Source organism: Ailuropoda melanoleuca, chromosome 9 (genome assembly GCF_002007445.2).
Source record: "Ailuropoda melanoleuca isolate Jingjing chromosome 9, ASM200744v2, whole genome shotgun sequence".
Classification (NCBI taxonomy): Eukaryota; Metazoa; Chordata; class Mammalia; order Carnivora; family Ursidae; genus Ailuropoda; species Ailuropoda melanoleuca.
In genome coordinates this window covers 96811389-96835737 of record NC_048226.1, presented here as the reverse complement: position 1 = coordinate 96835737, position 24349 = coordinate 96811389, and the positions used below count along the sequence as shown (strand labels likewise).

General features: G+C 41.6%; 1 protein-coding gene across 1 annotated transcript in view; it reads right to left on the bottom strand.

The window, feature by feature from the left end:
* The window catches only part of LOC100463669 (KH domain-containing, RNA-binding, signal transduction-associated protein 3), a 116318-nt gene that overhangs the window by 28673 nt on the left and 63296 nt on the right, over nucleotides 1-24349 (bottom strand). Inside the window, exons 3-4 of the mRNA XM_034668649.1 lie at nucleotides 6144-6260; nucleotides 58-204 (exon numbers count right to left, since the gene is read on the bottom strand). Of these exons, the coding sequence (XP_034524540.1) occupies nucleotides 58-204; nucleotides 6144-6260 (264 nt within the window). The remainder of the gene's footprint in view (nucleotides 1-57; nucleotides 205-6143; nucleotides 6261-24349) is intronic.

Here is a 24349-nt window from a genome sequence, read left to right as displayed (position 1 = left end):
TAAAATAAAGGACGGACTTTGGAGTACAAATGAACTATCAAGGAAAATTGTACTAACAGGAATGAGGAACTTTTTGATTTCTTCCAGCGCGTGTCCCATGCGGGCATATGCTTCTGCTGGTGGAGCAAAGACTTCAATGAGAACGTGGAGGTCATCATTGAGGTGGAAGTACTTTGCTTCTCCACTTTTCCTCAACTCTTCTTCCTGAAGAAAGAAAAACCATGCTTGAAAGGGTGTCTTTATAAGAAAAGAAACAGGAAGGCTACACAGAGCTCCTCTGGCATGCAGCTGTCACAGAAGGTTCCCTCAACGGCAAGCAGCACCCTAAGGATGAGAATTAAAACACAAATCCCAGCTTCTACGAAAACACTGAAGGCTTCTTGCTGCTATTGGAGTAAGTCTCAACTCCTGCTACTGGCCTCAAGGGAGACCCTCTGCCGTGTGCCTGGCTGTTTTGTCTCCCCCCGTCCCCCCAGCCCGATCCCTCTCCAGGCGCTGCTCAGACCCCTGGTTGATTGGCTGATCTCCTAAACTCCTTCTGCACTGCTAACGCCGAGCATCTGTGATGCTGCCACAAACCATTTCCACCGTCAAATTACCTAAAATACCTATTGTTTCTTGACTATTATCTAATTTTCCTCACTGGAGGTGATCACAACAGAACAAAAACCATGATTGTCTTCTTTGGTGCTCATTTTCCTTGTCTAGAAAAGTGTCTGGTATACAGCTGACACTCAACAAATACTTCTGAATGATAGATAAACATTATTTACTCATTTCTATATTCATTTGCTCATTCGTATAGTCATTCAAAAAACATTTCTACATGCCAGGCACTGTATCTGAGGATAAAACAGTGAATAAAATAAATGAAAGACTTTATTACATGATTTTACATAATTATGATACACATTAAAAAAAGGTATTTTTTTTGTTTACATAATAAAACTCAGGGGAAAAAAGAGGAGGAAAAAAACCTAGATCAGTCAGTAAGAAACAAATGATTTTGGTCCATTATCTTGTCCTAACCAGCATTCATTATAGTGGCAAATGACAGAATCTGGGTCTTTTAAAAGTCTTTGTTTCCAACATTCAAATCAGACAGACAGATTAAGATGAGTAGGTACCTACAGCTAGAGTGATTTCCAAAACAGGGGGAACCTTCCTAGCCTCTGTAAAGTACCAAGCCCACGAGAAGGAGAACCCTAGAACTCCTGGCAACAGCACCTTCTAATTCCACCACGGGCCAAGAGGTCAAAGACGCACAAGCACCCTTGACCCCACCGGGTAAGACTCCAGCTTGGGTTACTTCACTAATATGATCTCTTTTAAAGAAAAGAGAGATCTAGAGCATGACAAGGAAATGGGGTTTTGAGTCGGAAATACCCAAATCGTAGCCATGCCAGACACCAGGTGTGTTTGTTTATACAGATTAAATGTAATCCAACCCTTAATTTGCAAAATCAAATTGATGTTAACATAAGTATATTAATGCAGGACTGTTGAGAAGAGTAAAAAGGACCAACTTTCTGTAAATGCCTGGCAAAGGAGAGCACGTACACACTGCCTTACACAGGCTAGGACTCAATAAATGTCAGTTTCCTTTGCATTTATGGAAAGTGGGTCAGAAATGGAAGGAAAAGAAGGAAAAATATTTGAAGCAAGGAGAGCAAATATAAGCTACCGTAATATCCTCTGCATTTCCTTCGGAGTTGGTCACGTATAAAAAGCACAACTCTTTCAGGCCAACGGTAGACTATTTGTTCTAATCGGAACGCTTTCCATCACTTGATCTGGGACTCTGCTTTCAGAGCTGAAGTTTTAAACTTCACAAAATCGAATTTTATGTTCAACAGTTCACTTCTGAAAGTAGAAACTACTGACATAAACACTGCTTACCTCTCAAACACAGCATCACGCTAAGGACATTAATGAGCGTTTGTAACTGATTCACAGCGCAGCCCCGCCACTGCTACCCCAGATGGAGGTGGGAAGAGAGGCTTTCTTAGCCCAGCCTGCTGTCACTCATCTCCACACAGCGAGGAGCTTTACCAGGTTCTTTCCTGGGTTAGCAGGGACAGGCAACATGGTGTGTGGGAAAGAACACAGACTTCGTTTGGAGTTCTGCTTTCAAATCCCGAATTCCACATTTACTGTGTAACTTTGGCCGGGTCACCTTTTCATCTTGAAGAGGTGATTTTAAGTGCAGAGCAACAGTACAGGATCTATTGCTCTCAGGGTTGTTGGAGTAATAAAGGAGTCGTCAGCACAGTAATGAGGAGTTATGTAATATAGAGGAATTGTAGTAAAAAAGGAGTTTCACGTTTAAAGACACAGAAAGTCTTTAGAACTATGCTTAGTACATAATAAACAATAAATGATGACTACAGCATTAATTATTCTATTATTCTATAATAAAGATGATAAGGGCAGAACAGCTAGCATGCTGGCACAAACTGAAGGCTCGACAGACCACAGCATTACAGTGATTACTATGCTACGTAACCAACTGATGCAAGTCAGTAATGACTCCCATAATTTCATCAATGTAGAAAATACAAGAATAAAATGAATTATGGTCTCATTAGAATTTAGATAGTGAACACTTTGAAAATCTAAAAGATGAGATTTTAATACAAAGTAATGGAAATCTCTTTAAAAATAAACATTATTAACTGAGAATTTCTGCAGACTAAAAGGATCAACAGAAATCAGCATTCCAGAGCACAGGCAGTGAGGACCCGACTGCAGCACAGGACATGGGATACCAGTGTACCCACTTCCATAGCAAACCTGGTACTGGGATTATCACCTGTGGGGACGTCAGTGAAATGCTCTTGAAGATGTGACTGATGGCCACGTGTGGCAGAGGACGGCCACAGCATGATGCGCGAGAGGAAAACAAGGCGGGGGAGTGGGGTGAAACGGGCTGCTGCTTACTCTACTGAAGAGTTCCAAAAAGAAAATGACAGATTCAAGACCTGACATTATGCGTTCAAGTCTCAAAGAGCCAGAAGTAGCCTAGAAGTTTCACTACTTATGAAGCCGACTGGGAGAAGCAGAGTTGAAGCCTGTGTACTCCCGAAGGATGGCCAACTGCCCAGCCACCTCTCCTGTGGGGTTTAGGAAAATGTCTGGAGAACAGTGAAGATCTGAGAACTGGACTGGCAACATATGGGAGGATTCAAACGACCCTAGTATTCAAAAGTGAAAGCCCCACTGAGCCTTCCACACTGGCAGAAGCCTGTCTGGTGAGACTTTTCTTACCTTGTTTAAATAGCCGAGGTAGTTCCTTGAAAGGAGAGGACAATTCTCAGGCTTTTTTTTTTTTTTAAGATTTTATTTATTTGTTTGAGAGAGGTAGCAAGAGGAGAGAAAGAGCACAAGTCTGGGGGAGGGGCAGAGGGACAGAGAGAAGCTGTCTCCCCATGGAGCAAGGGGTCCAACACTGGGCTCGGGTCCAGGACCCTGGGACTATGACCTGAGCCGAAAGTGGACACTTAACTGACTGAGCCACCCAGGCGTCACACTTTATTACTGTTTCTTGGTATGACCTCCTGGCCTAGGGTCAGATCCTTGCTTGCTGCGGGGATGCAGAGAATAAGAAAGCTAATAATAGCTGTGAACACCTCCTTGTGTACATGTGACACTTCCTTGTCTTCCCAGCAAGGATCTGGGGCCTTTTACTAGAGCGACTATGCACTGAAAAGAAGAAATACCCAGAAAGCCTGAGGATTAAAAAACTGACTGAGCAGATGCTGCTCCACTGAGGGCCACTGATGACAGGGGGGTCTACAGGGTCAACAGACAAAGGACTTCTGATCCTGTCCCTTGACAGCAGCTCAATGGACTGTAAACCCCGAATGTATGCGACTTCCCCAGTTCCTGGGTGTCTTGATGAAATGGAAATGATCAGCCACTTACAGAATCTCAATAATGATTCTCAGCCCCATGTGGTCAAGGACACAGAAATGAGAGGATTACCGAAGGGCTAGTAAGTGGTCTAGGAAAGCAGCCGAGACCCACTGAGTGTCTAAGAGAACGGGGTACTCCATGCAATGCACAGCAGGCACTCAGTGACCAGGGAGACCAAGGGACTCATTTCAGTAGGTGTCAAAGCACCTCATTCCCCAGCCACCTCGGTGCTACTCAAGGGACTTCAACAGTGTCTGTGGTGACAGAGAGAGAGGTTATATATTACTTCACAACACAGACTCCCCTCTAAAAGGATTCTTAGCCATTGCACGGCTGAATGCCCAATATGCCAACAGCAGAGACAGCCCTTAAAATGACAACATAATCTGGAAAAACCACCAAGCCCTGATAGCAAGGTGATAATATTTAGAATCATTTTCAGTAACTGGGTAGCCAGGCACTTGCCATTACTTGGACATATAATCTAGCTAAAGACCTGCCTTCCCTGCTTCCTTTGTACCCATAAAACTATCTGCGGCACCCTCATCCCTGCCACCTGATGCCACAGAACGCTGCTTCTGATGAAAACACCTCCCTTCACAACAAACAAAATGAGCAGTATGTTGATGAATTCCACTGGTCCTATCATGCACCTCATGACGCGATGGCCCTTACTGAAGACCTAGGTAGATATCAGCGCCACACCAAAGCTAACGAAGTTCTGTATGGTGACTAGCATAACATAATAAAAAAAAATATCAGCAAGGATGGGCGTTTCCTACAAGTTCTATAAAATTTCTGACCAACTGACCATTTCCACGAACTGCCAGAACAGATGAGTCAGGGAATCAAAGTAACATCATCTGAGTCAGCAAGGCTTAGGGAATGGTTAACCTAACCTGGTCACGCAGCAGAATCATTTCAAACACCCACTGAAAATTTATTTTGAGGTTCTACCCTAAAAAGGTTGTATGAGAATCTATATTTTTTTTTAAAGATTTTATTTATTTATTTGACAGAGATAGAGACAGCCAGCGAGAGAGGGAACACAAGCAGGGGGAGCGGGAGAGGAAGAAGCAGGCTCATAGAGGAGGAGCCTGATGTGGGTCGATCCCGTAACGCCGGGATCACGCCCTGAGCCGAAGGCAGACGCTTAACCTCTGTGCCACCCAGGCGCCCCGAGAATCTATATTTTTAAGCAGCATTCCATGTGTGTATGATACATAGCCCTGTTTTAATCAAATAATTTAATTTCCCTGATTAACCCAGATAATATTCTCAGATTCTCTAAATCTCAGTTTCTTTACATGTAAAATAAGGAAAACGTTATGTATCTTCCATCATTTTTCTAGGGATAACACGGAGTAATGCACTCGCAGTAGCTGTTCGACAAAGAAATGGCAGCCATTTTTTATTATAAAAGCCTTTGTTTAGATGGACTTTTTGTATGTGTGAGGAGGCTGGATTTTGTCTAAATAACGTTCTTGTGTGACACAATCATTGCTCAACATTTCATGGAAAGTGACCACTGAATGCGGTTCTGGTTTTCAGTCACATCAATCTTTTCCCCAGTGACAGAGCAACAAGATGACAACGGAGAACAATGTGATAGCACATTAGGAAATGTGAAAATTTCTTTCAGAAGCAGGACATTTAAGAATGTGATCAATAAAAATAACTCAGTAATTTTAGCTTATTACAGGAAAAAAAAAAAAGAGGCAGTTGGCAGGAATAGAGCCAAGTAGAGCCACTGTGTGTGAGGATACAAAACCACTATTAAAACATTTAAAATCAATTTTAACTTGATAAAATGTATAGGGTATCAAATGAAGGGCAAAAAAAGCAAATCTGAGTGTATACTTTACAAAGTCAACTATTTGAAATACAGGCATAGAAAAAAGGCCCCCAGGAACTCATCGAAGATGCAAACAGTGGCAGTGAGACTGCAGGTAACTTTTATTTCTCTTCGCGGTAATTTCCGTATCGCGATACTAAATGAAGGTAATAGTTACAGACGTACGCATAGGACACCATATATTCTGAAACTGGTCCGGGTGACTCAGCTTTCTACACAGTACCACAAACTCATCGCCTTATACAACATTTTCATATAATTTCATCCGTGACCCTAGCTAGCTCTAATATAGTTTGTATTAACACAATGCATAATCTAAAAGTACATTATGTAACTTGTCTCCAAAGTAGCCATTGTCTATGATGAACGTTACCTTTGCCTTGTCTCGCATGGAACCTTTCCCAAGGATGGACATTTTTGTCAAGGTTTCTTCTTGTAAACGCTTCAGAGAATTGCCACGGGGACCCAAAAGTTTCCCCACAAAGTTGAACTAGGGAAAAAACAAACAAACCAAATTTGTAACATTCATATCTGAAAGTAATTTATTAACCATGAATGTCAGTAAACACTACAATACATGGCACATTGCTAATAATGCCGAATATTTAAGTGCCTGCTGTATGCCTCACACTGTACAGTTTTCCGGAAACCACGTATAACAGGGCTAAAAGATGTAAAGTAAAAACCAATCCTGTCAACGATGGCTAGATTTCACACATTATAACTAAGCTAATTCCCAGAAATCCTAGGTTGCTATCCTGACAATTTTAACACACATTTGACTTCAACCATGAACAGTGCTATGACAAGGATGTAGGTGGGGAGGATGTAAGGGACTCTAGGCTGGTCACTACAGAGTGTCTGGGTCCTTCTGCCTAGTCGGCACTTGAACCTTGATTAGTCAACTAGGGAGTGCGTTGGCCTGGATGAGTTCTCAAGGATTCGTTGACTCACAAAGCTTTACGACAAAATCCATCTATCTCTCCTAAAATAACTAGCTAGGAAAATGTTGACAAATTATTTAGTCTTGATTCTTAGGGTTCTTTACTTAACAAGCAGAACAGAAGTGAATTCATTAAGGATATGGACCCTGAGGCTACATTGCCTTGGTTTAAAAACCTGGCTTTTCCATTTACCAGCTGAGCAACACTACAGCTAGTTAACCGGGTTACCTGACCTCTCCGTACCTTGGGTTCCTCATCTGTAAGATGAAAACAGTGAAAGACAACAGAACCTGCCCTCAAAAGGCTGTTAGGAAGATTAAATGGGTCCACATAAATGAATCAGAACAATGCTTAGCACAGAATAGACAATAAATACATCTTGAATGAAAGGATTGTTACTAGGAACTTCACACAACTTTTAAAAGCCTTAACGTAATTAAGGTAAAGTCATGAACACTTCTTTTCCCAGAAAGAAAGTCAGCCCTACTGACCAGGAGGGAAAGTGTTCTCATTGGCAAGATTCCTGATTACAAACTCATGCAGCTGCTGCTTTTGGTATCAGCTCTCCTCCATGATCTATGCCACTGTGCTGTTGCTGTTTTTAAGGGAAAATTGTTCCTCAATTTCTCTATGGTAATTGAAGTAATTTTTTTAAAATACGTACTTTTAAAAAATCAAAACGGTATATTTTCCTTGCCTTTTAATTTTATTGATCTTCAATGAAAACTCAAATATTCACAGTATTTTTAACCTTCACATGTATTTTTTTGTTTTTTAAATTTAATTTTAAGTCAATTACTTTTTAAAAATATAGAAATGATACATATAGAGTTAAAAATATCAAATAATACAACATAGGGAAAAAAAATCAGTGTCTCCACCCACTCATCTCTACTTTAGTCTTGGTTACCCGTTTTCTCTGCTTTATCTTTCTGGAAATTCTATTATTTGGCTATTAGGATCTCCTGAGTTGGAACTCTAAATTTCCCTCTTATTTTTCTTCTTTCCCTTTCACCTTCTCTATCTGTTTTACTTTCTGGGGGGATTTAAGTACATTTCCTACTATCTATTGATTTTTTCATTTTTGCTATCAAATGTTTACTAATAGTACTTTCTTGTATTTGTTCTTTTTTTTACAGCATTTTAAAAATATTTTATGGAAGTGATATAATTCTTATATTTCTGAGGATATTAATGGCAGTGCGCCCCACCCCCACCCCAACTTGGAGCTTATAGTATCTGCTTCTTCCAACAGATTCACATTTTGTGAATTGGTCTCTTTCTACATTATGGGCTTTCCTCAAGTTACCAGTAATCCTCTGCTGCCTGTTCTTAAAAATTTAAGGCTGAGGCTCTAAAACATTACCTGGAAGTCCTGCTTTCATCCACAGGATTTGACAACTGAACTTGAAGATTCACTTTAAGATGGCAGGCCAGTTTTTTCATCAGAAGTTACTCAAATATCAGTATCTGTTTCTCTTCTCTTGGCCTAGGTAAGTGGGTACCCTGACTAGGAATTCCCCAACCTCCCAGGCGGAGGAATCAGCTTGGCTGCTAGAACGCTGGGATTCCCACCAGTAGGTATACACACCTCTATTTAAGGGAAATAATACTCTCATTTTCAGGGTGGCATCTCTAACCCTTGGTTGTATTTATCTGGGTCTTAGAGCCCAAGCCTTCTTGATTCAACCCCTTCAGGAAATCTCTAGCCTGCTGTAGGTTAAGAAGGCAGATGCCTGGTTTTATCAGCCAGGAAGAGCATCCGGTGGTCTAACCACTTCTCGCACAAACTTTGAACCAAGTCTCCTCTTCTTCAGTTCTGCCCATCAACCCACCTTCTCAGTAACTGGTGTCCATGATTCCTGAACCTTCCCGAGCTATTTCTGTACTACCGGGACACGTTTCTGGGACACTTCGTCTTGTCCTGTAAGCCTGAATCCTGCTTTCTCTTGTCACCTAAGTCATTACCATTTATCACTTTATTTTGCAACCACCAAAACTTCACTCCATCATTGGCCTACTAGTGCCTCACCCCTCCATTCTCATCTTTGAGGATTTATGCCTTTTTCCTTCATTTATATTCATTTTGGCAGGTTTCAAAGATGGCATGAGACTAAATTTGTGGTCAAGCAGCCATATTTACCTCACACCTCTAATAGCTAAATATTTCCTCATTAACAAAAAAACTAAGACACCTTAGAAATCATCCAGCCCAAACATCTAATTTTATACTGAGGAAACTGAAGTCCACAGAATGATATGATCTATTCAAGGTTACTTGTACAACTCTATAGAAGAAGGAAAAACATTTTTACGATTTTATATGCCTTTAGGAGTTTTCTTTCTCCACTTAACTTCTATTAGTCTTGCATTCACAGAACGGATATAAATGAGCGTTTTGACCGTCAGAAACACTTTCACTCCCTTCTCTGTTCAAGTACGTGTTCTGCAGGAATTGCACGTCCCACGTCAAGTCACCGCATGAGCCCCAGACTTCACCCACAACACAGGGATCATACGATCTACTGATTAATGAATCAGTAAATATGAATTAAATACAGGAAGGTATAAAAAATCATCTAACAGAGCAACCAACAGACTGTGCATACTCTATGCCAAATTAGTAAGTAATAAATTGATGAATTCAACTATTACGGTCATACAGAAATTTATGTGAACAGGACCCACTATTACTGAAAATGGACTCCCCCCCATCCGCAGGGCTACCAAGGGAGCCAGCACACCTGAACAGCAGGACTGTGCCCAGGCCACCCCGAAGGGTCTCTGACTGGAAGTCATGGGAGTCTGAGGTTTAGAACTAAGAGTGTGGACACTCACTGTCCTTAACATGGAGTCACAACAATGGCAGTATGTTTGGCTGCTTGGTTGGGTTCTCAACCCCTGACTGCATCACCTCTCCAGGGAATCTGGAAATACTTAGCATGTTTATTTGGTTGTCACAATGACTGTAGGTCACTACTGGCATTTAGTGCGCAAAGGCTAAGAATATCACACATTGGAAATGGACGGGACTGCCCTTCACAACAAAGATGTATCCTGTGTACAATGTTAGCTGTGTCCCTATTGAGAAACACCGCCAGGGAGAGGAGTCACTGACTTCGGTTCCTCTCTCTTCCTTAGGCTTTCAGTCCTTGTTGCTGTCGTTCTTGCAGACTACAAGTTCAATTTCTCCATGGATTCTGTAAGGTACCCTATGTACTTCAAAAAACAAAACAAAACAAATCTTAAGCTGGCCCAGGTTGGTACTTGCAACAAGAAAAGGCCTGAGCGACACAGGCTGAATACACGTTTTGGATTCTTCAGACACGAACGATACATACACAAGTTACGCAGCACGGAGGTCTCGTTTGCTCCGAGTACTAGGACCGTCCCACAGGTGCTCCCAGGCCACAGCCTTCTGAAACAGCGGGGCGCCCTCTTACTGGCAGTGTGACCTTGGCAGTTCCTTAGCCTTCCTGGTCCTCAGGAAGCCAAGTCATGGCTTATGAGAGTCCTCACACCGAAGGGTTAGGATGAAGATTAAGACGCATCGGGTAAGCACTGCGCACCGGGAGGATGCTGAATTTAACGTGACCCTGTGCTCCTGAAAAACAGTGCTGATGAGGACAAGCTCAGGCCCTTTTCCATTCCTGGGAACGGCTCATTGCAAAGAACTACTCTTCCCCAAGTGATTTAGATAAGACCTGTGGATGGCCCGATGTTCACCTATAACAAGGCCAGAAGCAGAGCCTCTCAATATGCATTCTTTACCCCACAAAAGATTAGCTGACCAATCTGTCCCCACCGATCAATCAGAAAACGTCCACTAACCTGACCTGATCAAACTTCAGGGAAGTTCTAGCTTTCCTCACACCCCTGAATGTGACCCACCAGCAACCTGGGCCGGCATACAACCCCGAAAGGCCCCACCGCTTCAGGAGCCAGCCTCAGGGTGAACCTTCTCTGATCTACTGTCCCTTCAGGCCGCCTCCACCGCTCCTCCCACTTCCCCCACCTTGCTGGCCTCTTGCCCTCTCCTCATAAAAGCAGAGCCTTTGCCATCTGACTGATCTCATGAGGTGCAGATCTTCTCCCTATTACAAGGCCCCCTCCCTGCTCTTGTAATAATACATTCAAATAAAGTCTTTCCTCAACCAAAGTCAGGATCTGATTTTTGATAACTATATTCTAAAATGAGAATGTAATACATTTTAACTTTCATTTTTATTAATAATTTCACTTGTCATCGAACCTTGCATCGGAATCCGGGCATGTACTCTATGGTGACTAACATAATATAATAAAAAATCATTAAAAAAAAAATTTCACTTGTGCCTAGATTTGAATAAACGGTGAAAGTGTTATTTCCAAGACACATGATATTTTTCCAGATGTCAATTATTACATTATACAAATATATTATCATATCACAAGCCTTACAATTGTAAATAGGAAACTTTTCAAAGATAGTAAACCAACATGGAGTTTTCACTGCATAATGTGTAAGATCCCATAATTATGTTCTTCGTTGGTAAAGACCAAATGCTGTTCTGAACTGGCTTTAATTGGTTTAAACTATATTTGTGACGTGACACTGTTCCTCAGGGAACAATTACACTTAAGCTGTCATTTCATAAACAACTAAGCCTCAAGAACATGTCACTGTCTCCATTAAAAGGTCTCCTTAATTGGGTGCTCACCAAAAAGTTGGTTAGTCCAACAAAGGGATGTTTTATTGACCTCCAACTCAACCCTAACCCTGAACTCGTAACCTATGCCCGTGTAGTGTCAGATGTTGTCTTCCAGAGCTCCTCAGCCCAGCGAGCGGCCCCGCCAGCGGTGCCCTGACTCAAGCCAGGAACCTGACAGTCACTCCATGAGGGCAGGGATGGGGCCTTTTGGACTCACCGCCCCAACACCTATACAGAGAGGGCATCTGATAAACGCTCTGGACTCACATCTCACTGATTTCACCCCCTTGCCTCCCACACACTCTAGTTTTCTGCAGTCACACCACGAGCTCCTAGCCCCGGCCACCAACCTCACTCACCTTGCCTGCTGAACCCTTTCACTGAATCCACCTAGACCTCCTCAAAGCAGCACAGAGCTCTTCACACAAAGTTCACTCGGGTACACTCTGATTCAAATACAACTCCCGATTGTCTTCAGAATCAAGTCCCAGTGTCCTGACTGCTGAGAAAGGACCTTCCTGAGCCTCCTGGCGCCCGCCTCTCTGGCTCTACTACTCTCCTGCTTTTGACTTTAGCCATTGCTATTTCTCGAAACTACCACGTTCTAAGACCTACCCATTTCAGCTCAGATGTAGAGCTGGAAAGAACCTCACTCTTGCCCTTTAAGACAAGAAGAAAACTGGACAGAATACAAGTTAACGCCCAAGCCCCAGGGCAAACACCAAGCACACATAGGGCAGAGTTCAGGTGCCTGCAGGGAGAAAGGAGCCTTCAGCATTTGCTTCTTAGCTTACTGGAGGGGGCTCGCCTGAGAGCAAAGCCCTAAAAGCCACAGGAGTCAACACTTCCTTAAAGGTCTTTTGTGCAGGAATTCAACACTCCTGTTCCCAACCTCCACAGGCTCACAGGTAAGATCACTCAGTGGAGAAGACTCCCAGGGCTACTTCCCTGGGTGCCCTGTGAGAGAAGGAAGCAGCCACTGCTGAGATCTGCTCAGACCCATGTCCTCATCACCCCCCTGAACAAAAGCTTAATCGGCAGGGGCGAGGAGAACAAGACCACTTCGCTTTGTTTTTTAAAATACTGACAAAGTCAACAAAGCACGTCCTTAGATCAGGTTCCAGCCTTCAGCACGTGTTACGACGACTGCAACACTGGTGAAGAGGCGAGCTTGTTCTAGGGCCCAAGCAGAAAAGAGGAGATGGTGAGACTGCTCATATGGAGTTTCCCGTTCCAGCAGGAAGAGCCAGGTGACCAGTGCAGCTTACGCGCAGACGACCATGCTGGCTAACTGGCACTGAGCATCCATGGAGCTGGACGAAAGCAACTGCAGAGCACCCGGGTGTTCCCCGAGGCCTGGCCTGTGATGCCTGCAGGGGAGCTGTGTCCCATGCAAGGGTGTGGGGACAGAGTGCTTCCTGCATGTGATCAGCAGGTGCAAAGGCCCTTGGGCACGAAGGCGCTTCTGAGAAAAAGAAGCTGGCAGCATGAGGGGAGCAGAGCGAGTCAGGGCTGGGAAGGAAGAGGGTCAAAGACAGACATCCAGCAGGCCTGGTAGGCCATTGTCAAGAACCCGGATTTAAATCTGAGTTTAAAATATAGATGGCAATCTGGATGGTTTCAGTTTCTCTTTGTATTTTGGTCACTGCTTAACTGTTCCCTGTTGATAGGAACTGACTCCTTGAAGGATGACAAAACTTTACACTGAAGGGAGGGAGAGCTCCAGGGGACGAAGCGCATGCACAGCCAGTCCTAGCTCACAGCCAGCCCCTGCTCACATCATCTCCCAGGCCCAGAGGGCTTCTGCCCCAGGGGCGCCTCCCAGCATCCTGGGACCACACTAACTCTTTCTCCTCCTGCATTCCCAGGTGACACTCACCAAACCATATTTTAAGATACTGTCTTTTGTGTTAGATTCCTGAGAAGAGGGAATGTGTTTGGCTCAACTCTGAATCAACATCTTAATTCCCATCTCCACTCTCAACACGCTGCTACACAGGGAGTCATCTTTAAAAAAAAAAAAAAAAAGTACTGAATCAACAAAAGGAAAAGAATAAGCTCATGAGCCTGGGACCAGGACTCTAGTCTCCCGGCTATCGTTGCTTTATTTTGAGAAAGCCACACTTCTATCAGCTGTATCACAAAACAGCGCTCTTCGGCACAAGAGGAAAGCACACTGTGGCACAAGATGCTTCAAAGCGTCACATGCTGTCAGTGGTGGAGTCCCTTCCGCTCACGGTGACAAACAGAAACACAAATGTTACAGGACCTTCCCTGACGGGAACTAAACTTTTGAGTGCTGCCTTCACCTCCACTGCTTTTCTTAAATGCACTGAACTATTTCACCACCAAAATAAAAGCCCGGGATAAACCTGACACTTGCTAAAAGCAACGCCATCGGTTCACGATGGCCCTTCTCCCCTTCACAGCCCTGCCACCCCAACCCTAATACCCTGACCTGCAGCCAACATGTGCACACATAGGTCGTTACACACACCCGGCCTGACCTGGAAGCGAGAGGAGCAGGACGCAACAGCTACTCTTTAATGCTACCCTGGTTATCTACAGCTACGTAACAAACTAACCCAAAACTTACTGGCTTTAAACAATAACCATTGATTTATCTGCTCACAAATCAGCAATGTGAGCCCTGACTCAGGGAGTTCATGTGGCAATGGCCAGATCAGCTGGGGCAGGAGGACCCACTCTCAAGATGGCTTGCTCCCATGTCTGCTACCGCTGACGGTGGCTGTCAGCTGGGGTCCTTGGTTTCATCGACTCTACCCCACCTGGGTATCCTGGGCTCCCAGGCTCCCACTTATCACGGTGGCCTCAGGTGGCAGAGTTTTTTCCTGGCACTGGGCTTCCAAGATCAGAAAAGCAGAAGCTGCCTGTTCCCCTTAAAGCACACGTCCTGAAGCCGGCATCACGTGGGCTCTGCTGCAAGCTCTCACTGGACGGGAGCTGCAAGGTCAGGACAGACTCAAGGAAGGGCCGGGAGTGATCACTGGGACAGAGCACCAGCACAGAGAACAAGGACAAAACAGTCATTTACCAAAAAGTTGTCATAGCCTCAAACATCACAGTCTTTTCTAGGCCTAGCAATGTACCTGCCTACCTATTTTCCCTAAGGGAGGCAGAGGTTGTGACCCTCTGAGGGCAGAGACCCTGTCTTATTCATCTGTGCAACAAGGCAAAACTGCCTATAACTGCACCTCGCTTCTAGCAAGCACTGTCTCTTGCATTCAAAGAGAATAATGAACGTCAATCAAAATTAATGTCCAGAGTATACCAATCACTACCAAGGGTTTAACACAGTTTAATTAACTTAAAGAAAACCTAGAATGTGACACACAAGCACAGATGGAAGGTAGATTTCCGGTATATGGGTCCTAACTGGCCAACAGCATCTCATAATTGAGTGTCTTATAAAATCAAATGTTCATTAAAATGCTTAAAAAGACATCTGAGAAAGACTACAAAATAATAGGGTACATGCCAGATAGACAATGCAGTTCAGTAACACAGAGATGGGTCTGAAGTAGGATTGTGAAACAAAAGAGAGGATACAAAGAATTTTTTTAAACGCTTGGATACAGTATGAAGTATATATCTCATTAATTTAAGAGCTAAGAAGATGTAACAGAGGAAGGAGGCCAAAGGGAGCAGGTCACCAGTGATGGCAAACGCAAATGCACCCTTGGGCCATTGCCTCAAGTATGCCAAGATCTTATGTTAGGCAGTGAAGAATTACCCCCGCCACTGGCCCCCACAGCTCTCACAGAGATATATAAATACACACACACGTAAACTGTATATGTGTGTGTACATATGTGTATCTGTGTATGTATATATGTACTCATTTATTTTAAAATTCTGTATCCGTTCTATCTTGGCTAATATTCTAACACTTAGGGCAAAAGATCCATCATTAACAATGCTGTTCATAGATAAACAGTTCCACTTTGAGAAGATTCTTGTCATATCCAGCTGGATCACAGGCGCTTTCACTTTGTTATAAGGCTCAGCTTGGACCAGGCACAGGGGAAGGATCAGCACTGACATTTTTCTTGCTCATTTTGAATGTATTTGTAGACCTTTAATTCACAGTTTCTTTTGCAATGATCAGTGCCCATTTAAAGGTAAGTTTAACTAAAACTAGGTAATGTAGCCCATGAATCCATAACGAGGCACATATCACAGCTATATGCCCTAACATACCGAAAGCAAATTAAGACTTGGTGAGACCTGCCCTGTGGAATCCGCTCCCTGCCCCACACACCTTTACTGGAAGACACGGTCTCAGCGTGCACGGAACTGTAGGTACTCACATGAACCCTGTAATAGAACCAGCATTCGTCTAGGTACTAAATACTGATATGAAGTTTAATTTCTTGAATGAAGAGCATGGGCTCTGGAGCCAGATTTCTGGGATTCAAATGCCTGTTACTTAGTAACTGCATAACCCTTAGCAAATTACTTCGCTATTCTTTAGTTTTTTCATATGGGAACAGGAGATAATCATTTCCTCCTAAAGTTGTAAAGATTAATATATGTAAGATGCTAGAACAGTGTCTGACACATAGAAAACCATAAACTATATATATATATTAAAACAGAAGTCCTAGCAAGGGCTTCTAGCACCAAATATATTGTTGTGCATACGTCCCTCTTTGGAAAACATCACCCAAGCATTTGCTTTCACTTTAAGGGGGAAAGAGAATTAAACCCTCAAGAAACACATTTTATTCATATCTCCACACTCCTCTGATTCCTGCCCAAGGGCAAGAATGGAAAGTAAAGAGTAAATGAGATCTGTCTTACCTGCCTTTTCATGAAAGGAAAGACCAGATCACCGCTTTTATTAGCTCTATGGGCCATTTTAGATTCCAATAATATAACCACTAACCCAATGGTTGGTTAAATAAACCTACAATTTAGTTGATATTCAGAATACTGATCTTACTTGAATTAAACCAATGTCATAAATGCCAACCCCCAAACAATAGTAAACCCAGTAACAGACTCTGGGCAATGGCATCCACATGAAGTACAGTGGGTCTTCAGAAATAACACGCTTGTCTCTTAGCAGAGCTAGTAACTAAGTCAATCTTTGGATCACTGACAATAACTTCTATGATTCTGATACATCAATCACTTCTATCTACATAGATGAATTCCCTAAGAATAAAAGTCATTCCAAACTTGTTTAAACTTGTTTAAACATTCCAAGCTTGTATTTAAGTCAATCATTCCTAAATTTTAAGAGGAATTAAAAAAAGAGAGTAAGTTCTTTTATAATACAAAGCACCTTCCCCTATACGTTCTGGTTGTCTATTTGTCTCTATGCCATCAGTCTCCAGGGCTCCCTGGCTACATAAAATTCTGATGCCCAAGTATAGCACTGAAGGCTTTCCAGACTAGCTGTCACCATTCCAGTGACTGCTACAACCTACCATTCCCCATAATTAAACCGTTCTGGCTCAATAGTCACTCTGCCCTCTCTTCTGATCTCTACTTGTTAACATCCTGAACTTACACTTTAAGGACTAAATTTAATCCCATTTATATTTTTTTCTCCAAAAATAGCTCTCTCTCTTACATCTTTAAATTTTTGTAGTGTCTGTCTACCTCCTTTATGTTAACTTCGTATTTACTTTATATTATTTAGTGACATGTACTCTGTTTCTCCTATTAGAGTATCAATCCCTTGGGAGTAACTGGGACCCATAGTCATTCATCATTTTTCCTACATAATAGTTTCTCAAGAAATACCTGTGGAATTAAATAAACTTTAACCCCAAATTAAATGGCACTAGTCAACACAGTTCTTATTGATTTTTCTTTGGTGCAGAAATTATTCTGACTTATTAAAGCTACAGGTAAAAATAATTAAGTTTATTAACTTGCCAACACAAATCACTAAGTATTATTGGTAGTAGTGGAGATTATTTGGTGTTGCTACACTGATTGTAATTTTAACATAGTATCTACTTCTAAATGGCAAACAGCTCAACTTATTTAGACATCAGCAGCTCTAAAAATCAATGAAGTGTACAAAGAACTTCTCCAGGAGATGATATAGGCAAAATCCATACACACAAGCATACAAAATAATGTACAATGTGAAATAATCTACATACTTTCTATCTCTATTTGCTCAAGGCTGGATTCTATTCTTTGGGTCGGCAGATGACAAAACAAACAAAAAAAAGCAAACTATCCAATAATGAGTTTGAAATTGTTAACTAGAAACTCCCAGACTTCAACAGTCTAGCTGCGAGAGTATGGAACTAAAGGGAAGAAACAGATCTGGACAAGAGCCTGTTACATAAGATGGGTGAGGGACGACAGTATAAATTAAGGAGTAGTAATGGAACGCAAACATAGAGATGAACTGTCATTAATCGAGGAAGCAGAAATAATAAATGTGTAAGTCATGGTATGTCAAGAATGGAGGGGAGGAGGTAAATCAAGTAGAAGCTAGTAGACAAAAATCACACACTGATTTCAGGCACGGGCACTTAGGTACATGTGTTGTCATTCAGTGAAATAAGGAACACAGAAAAAGGTCTAGGTTTGCCAAGAAGAGGAGGAATGAAGGTCATTTTTGGGCACACCAAATGTAAGAGGTCTGTGGGACATCCGAGCAGAGGTGCCCAGGAGGTGCTTAGTCCGATGGGGATGGAGAGGAGGTAAAGAGGAGGGAGAGAGAGACATGCACTGAGGGGACTCGTCAGGTGTCAGAAAGCTAGTAAATGACAGAGGTGGCCATAACACAAGAGGGATGGAACATAAATTCTTTCAGGAACCCCACAATTTATGTCTGGCTGGTTTGGGAGTCCATGTAACAAATCTAAATCTAGCTTTAAGTGCTACTTTACAGGTCAATAATCAAGAACTTTAAAGAGAATAAAGGAAAAGTCACAGCATAAGATTTGAAATTCCTTCAGAATATTTTCTGAATGTTATCCTATTTACAAATACCAATTTAAATAACTTTCTAATTGTCATGACAGCAGCATATGTCACAAGATCACAACGGAGGGAAAACAGCCTCTGCCGATGTGTTCCTCCGGGTCCACCTCCAACCGCACAGCTCCTGCTTCCCTGGGGGGCTGCTGAGATGGTGGGCGAAGGCTGACCGGGATGGTGTGTGGTCGAACAACGGCCTTACAGGTCAGTACATTCCCTGAGGTTCTAGAGTCCAAATTGGCCCTCCTACTTCATCATGGGGCCCCAAAATGTAACAGATACCAGGAAGGAAACTAATAGCAACTTATCACAAATACATGTGTCTTAAAGTGATTATTTTTAGTGTCAGGCTTCCATGATGTCAGCAAGTTTCAAAATCCCCAATGGCCACCAACATCAATTTTCGTAACGGTACTTACACATCAAGAACTAACATAGATGTATACTATCGCTTTATGTCTACAGGTAAACTACCAACTGGACACCAAAAATAAACATTATTTTCACATAAAGCCTCTGGAAAAAATATTCTATGCCTCTGAAAATCAATTAGGAGTCACAGAAAAGGCAAGTGCTTACATACCAACATAACTGGCAAAATTTTTACTACTGTGGGAACTTTTTAAACCCATCAAGATTTCTATGGAATAGGTTTCTACCCCATAGTAAAATCATGGATTTTTTACTTGTCTGCAACATGCTACAGGGGAAAAATGCAAACCAATTTTTAAAAAGAAAGTTTCCCTGAGCTTTAATTCAAACTCCAGGAGGGCACATGTTTCTGTAAGTATTTCTCTCTTCTCTCTCTCAAGACCCTTAACCTAAGAGCTTCTGTGAAACAGCAAACATATCAAATTTAAAATATGCCCATAATAGGAAAACATTCATTGTAACAAATCATGTTGATTAATATAATGTTACTTGAAAATAGTCTGCATGTATTAGAATGCTTAGGGATTAAACAACTAGCAAATTAAGAAAACTAGTAACTCTAACTTAAACTTATAACTGAAACTGACAGAACTGAACTCAGTGCACTAAATCTTAACAATCATAGTACAAAGGTCTCTCCCAAATTAATACTCTCAGGACCATTTTTTCCCCCAAAATGGAAACCTTTTTTTTTTATCCCAGTTATAAAATTTGCACCAAATTGTTGAATATTGAAGTACAGAAATAGGTAAAACAGAAAGTGTCACATGACCTTACCCTCTCGAAAGTAACTGCTCTTAAGAGTCTAGTTGTTTTTTTTTTCTAAATAATTGTCCAACTGGGATATTATCTGCTTTACACGTTGCTTTTTCTTGTCTTACTCAGCACTGTAGCAGACATCTTACCAAGCATAGAGCATGCATGTGTGTGTAATGTTACACAGAGATGTAACGTATTTCATTTCATCTTAGAGCCTCTGCTTTTCCAACGGGTGCACAGGAGTCTTCCGCCCCAGCACGACTCTGAATGCAGCGTGCCCTGCTTCTGAAACAGTTCCCAACACGGACACAGCTGGAGAAGCCTGCCTCATACTCCGATCCAGACCACACGTCACTTCCTGTTCGACCACTGCAGCCCTCACTGAACAGCCCTACCCCACACTCGGCTCCCTTATCGCTTTACCTCTTACTACTCCATAAAAATCTGCACATTTTATTGAAATTAACCTGTTTAGCCAAATGAAATGGCTTGTAATTTCACAACTGCCCTCTGTCCTGTGTTCCCCTGTCATGGCCACCCCTCAACCTCACCCTGTCTCACTTCTGACCCAAACCCAGCTAGCTCCTTCAGAGACCGTCGCCTTCAGGAACGCTTCTCCCAGAGTGTCAACGTGATCCTCCTCTCTGTCTTCCCAGAGCACCTAACCTTGAACTTCTCTCGCTGTATCACAGACGTTAGGCTGTTCATCTGCACTCCCCACAGAACAGATCTTCCTGTGACAAAGGACCACGTCTTAATCACTTCTGTTTTCCCGGTAAATATCAGGTATATGAAGGGATGGATGATGTATGAAACAACAGCAACAACAAAAGACTGTAAAATCTAGACCACAAAGGACCTACGGGTTCCGACGCTGATTTGGCACTTACGTCGTATCTAGCCACTGCTCAGAACCAAGGGTAAGGGTTTGCCCACAGGAAAACTCTGGATAACAATTTCTACAGCTTTGAGTCTTAAAAAAACACCCCATAAAACAGTGTTTACTTTGAGTTTCACACATAACTCAGGGGGCGAAGGCGCCTTAGGTCTGGATACTAAAAGACTCACGTTCAGTGCTGTCCACTGGAAGGGAGTGCTGGAAGTGGGTCAGGAAGAGAAAATATTCCATTAATGGAAATCCTTTTATGAGACGGAGCCTCACAAGCAGCGCTGACCTCTTGCCCCAGCAGCTGAAGCTACACACAGTCACAGGCAGCTAGACGTCAAGCTGCACTCTGCCCACTGCCACTCCGGAAGGCCGACCACCAGCTTCCTGCAGCTCGTCTACTGACACCAGCACCAAAGCTTTTGCTTAGAACTGCCGCAAGGGCCAGATTAGCCTTACAAAAGTCTGGCTGAACCTCCCGGGCTCAGTTAGGCTAAGCAGAAATATCTGTTTTCGGCATTCTGAAAGCAGTGGATTTCTAAGCAGCCTACTTCAGATATTCTAAGTACTTGAAATAGACTCTGCTCTCTGTCAGACACAGAAATTATAATTTGTCTTCCCCCACTCTCATCAAAGCTGACAGTAGAAAACAATACTTGAGATTTTATTTCAGGTATTTTATACACATACTCTATTTCATATACTCACTCATATACACAGAGTATTAATTCCAGATTAATCATCTACTAGACTATGAACTATTTAAGGACAGGGAGAGTGTCTGTTCATCTTTCTATCTACTGCATATCGTGCATATAGTGTATCAAGCATAGTGATCAATGTACAAAGGTTTCTGTAAACCATGCTTTGTTCAGTAACGAGTCTGTCTATGAAATGTTCACAACACAGTTTTCTCTTTACTAAAAATACATACCTTCACTTCTGCAAGTATGGCTGTGAGGGTCCTAACAGGATGACCATCTACAGATAGCAACTATAAATTCTTAAACTCTAAACAAAATACAAAATCGATTGTCTGAAGCCTTTGGAGAATGATCAAAAACAAGCAGATTCTGGAAGGGAGTCCAGACAGGGAAGCCTGAGACTGGGCAAACTGACTGGTTTTAGAGTTTTTAGCCTGAGTGGCAGAATCTGAGGCAACCCCAGCGCCGAAGTGTGAGGGACAGACACTAGGAATGACAGAGTCAGAGACAGGGGGCCTGCAAGTTTGTGTAAAAATCCACCCAAATCTCTGGCTGACCCCAGGACCTTGTATGCCACAAACAAATGCAGAAGTCAAACAAAGAGAAGACCTGAACTGAGATCTGCACTCTGCTCAGCAAGTCTGCAGTCTGAAAGCCACATCACCACTGTTCCTCAAACAGCAGAACAGCATCCAGAGTCTTGACAACACAACGCTCACTATGCCCAGGACACAATCCAAAATTACTCCACATACAAAATACTGGAACACTGTGACTCACTATCAAGATAAAAGTTGATCAAGTCAGGTCAAATCCAAGATGATGAGGATTTTGGAATTAGACTTTAAAGCACCTGTTTTATCTGCACTCAATGACACAAAATAATGTTTAACACCTGTAATGAATAAAAAGCAGGAAATCCCAGCAAAGAAAAATTTTTTTCATATACACATATTTATACATGAAGCAAATAATAAATTCTGAAACAGATCATTATAATACCTGATATAAAAAAATTATCTGATGGGCTTAACAGAAAAATCAAGATAATGTAAGAGATAACCCATGAATTGAAGATAGAGAAGGTGAAGTCCAATCTAAAGAACAGGGTGGGGAGGGGGGAAAGAGAAAAGAGATACAGGAAACATTTTGAGAATATCAAAACATTGATCATACGTGTAACTGGTCTCCAAAGGTGGGGAGAGAAAGGGTCATAAAAAAGTATTTGAAAAAGTAATAGCTAAAATATTATGATGAAATGGACAAATCCCTTGGGGTGAGGGGAAAGACCACAAAAGATGAAATAGGAAATGTGATTAGTGCCATGTCAATTAAAGACTGAACTCATCATCAAACTTAAAGCTCAAAGGGCTTCACTGGTGAATTCTATCAAATACTTAGGATGAAACAGCATCAAACTGACATAAATACTTTGGGGTTTAAAAAAAAAAAAGGAAAGGAACACTCCTCACTTTATGAAACCAGCATAACACTAATATCAAAATCTGACAAAGATGTGATATATGAAAAAAAAAATTAAAGGCCAGTATCACCCATGCACATAGATGCATTTGAACCCAACAATATATAAAAGAGATGATCATTAGTAGGGTTTTACTCAGGAATGCAAAGCTGGTTTAATTCAGACCAATCAATCAATGTAATTCACTATATTAACAGTGTAAAAAAGTAATCTTCTGTGTTCATTTCAATAGATGCAGAAAAGGCATTCAATGGAATTCACCACCCAGTCAGGATCAAATCTCTCAGCAAAACAGATAGAAGGGGACTTCTTTCACGTAACAAAGGGCATCTACAAAACCCTCTGGCTGTTACCACTTTTAATGCCTTCCACTCCAGGAACAATGGAAGAAGGCCTAATCACACTACCTGTACTCAAGCATTACACAGAGATGCTAGCCGATACAACAATGCAAACTGAATAAATAAAAAGCATACAAATTGTAGAGAAAGAAGTAAACAATTTATGTAGGTGATAAGATTGTGTACACAGCATATCCTAACTAATCTATAAAACAAGTCATGAAAACAAGTGAATTTAACAAGGTAGCAAAATACAAGGTCAATATACAAAATTTTCTATTAGGAGGAAAAAAAATTAGAACATAAATTTTTAAAATATCCATTGTACAACAGTATCAAAAAACATAAAATATTTAAGAATGAATTTAACAAAAGGCAAGTAAGACTTTAACCCTGAAAAGCATAAAATGCTGATAGAAATTAAAAATCTATAAATGGAAAGATATACCATGTCAAGGAAGCGAAGATTCAGTGTTGTTAAGATGTAATATTTCCATTAAATAATCAATACAGTGCAATTACAATCATTATCCCAGCAGAATGTTTTGTGAAAGTTAATAAAATAATTCTTAAATTTATATGGAATTGAAAAGGACCTCTATCCAAGCAATCTTGAAAAAGAAGGACAAAGTTGAAGGGACTGCATCACTTAACTTCATGTCTTATTATAAAAAACTACGGTAATGAAGATAGCGTGGTAGTGACATAAAGATCCATAAATCGATGAATGAAACAAAAAAGAACATGCGAAAAATAGACCCTCGCTTACATAGTCATGTAATTTTCATCAAAGGTGCCAACACCATCAGTGGGAGCAAAACACCTTTCAACAAATGGTACTGGAAAAACTGGATATCCACATGGAGAGAAAATAAATTTTGAACTCTCTGCATCACAACATACTCAAAAAGCAATCTGAGATGTATCACAGACCTAAAAGAAAAAGCTGTAATGGTAAAGCTTTTAGAGAAACACAGGAGACTAGCTTTATAACTTATAAACAACTCTAGCATTTCTTTGAAGCTGGCAAAGATTTGTTAGCTGACAGAAGGTAATAATCATAAAAGGAAAGAAAAACCTAATATATTAGACAGACATCACGAAATTAAAAACTTCTACAGATCACAAGACACGATGAAGAAAATAACAGGAAAGCCACAACTGAACCAATATTCACAGAACACATCTAACAAAGGACCTATATCTGAGATATTTAAAAAAGCTCCTACAACTCAATGATGAGAAGACATACAGCCCATTTACAAATAGGCAAAGGACCTAGAAAGACACTTCAAAACAGAAGATACAGGCGTGGCCAGTAAGTACATGAAACAAACACATCATTACTTATCAGGGAAATGCTA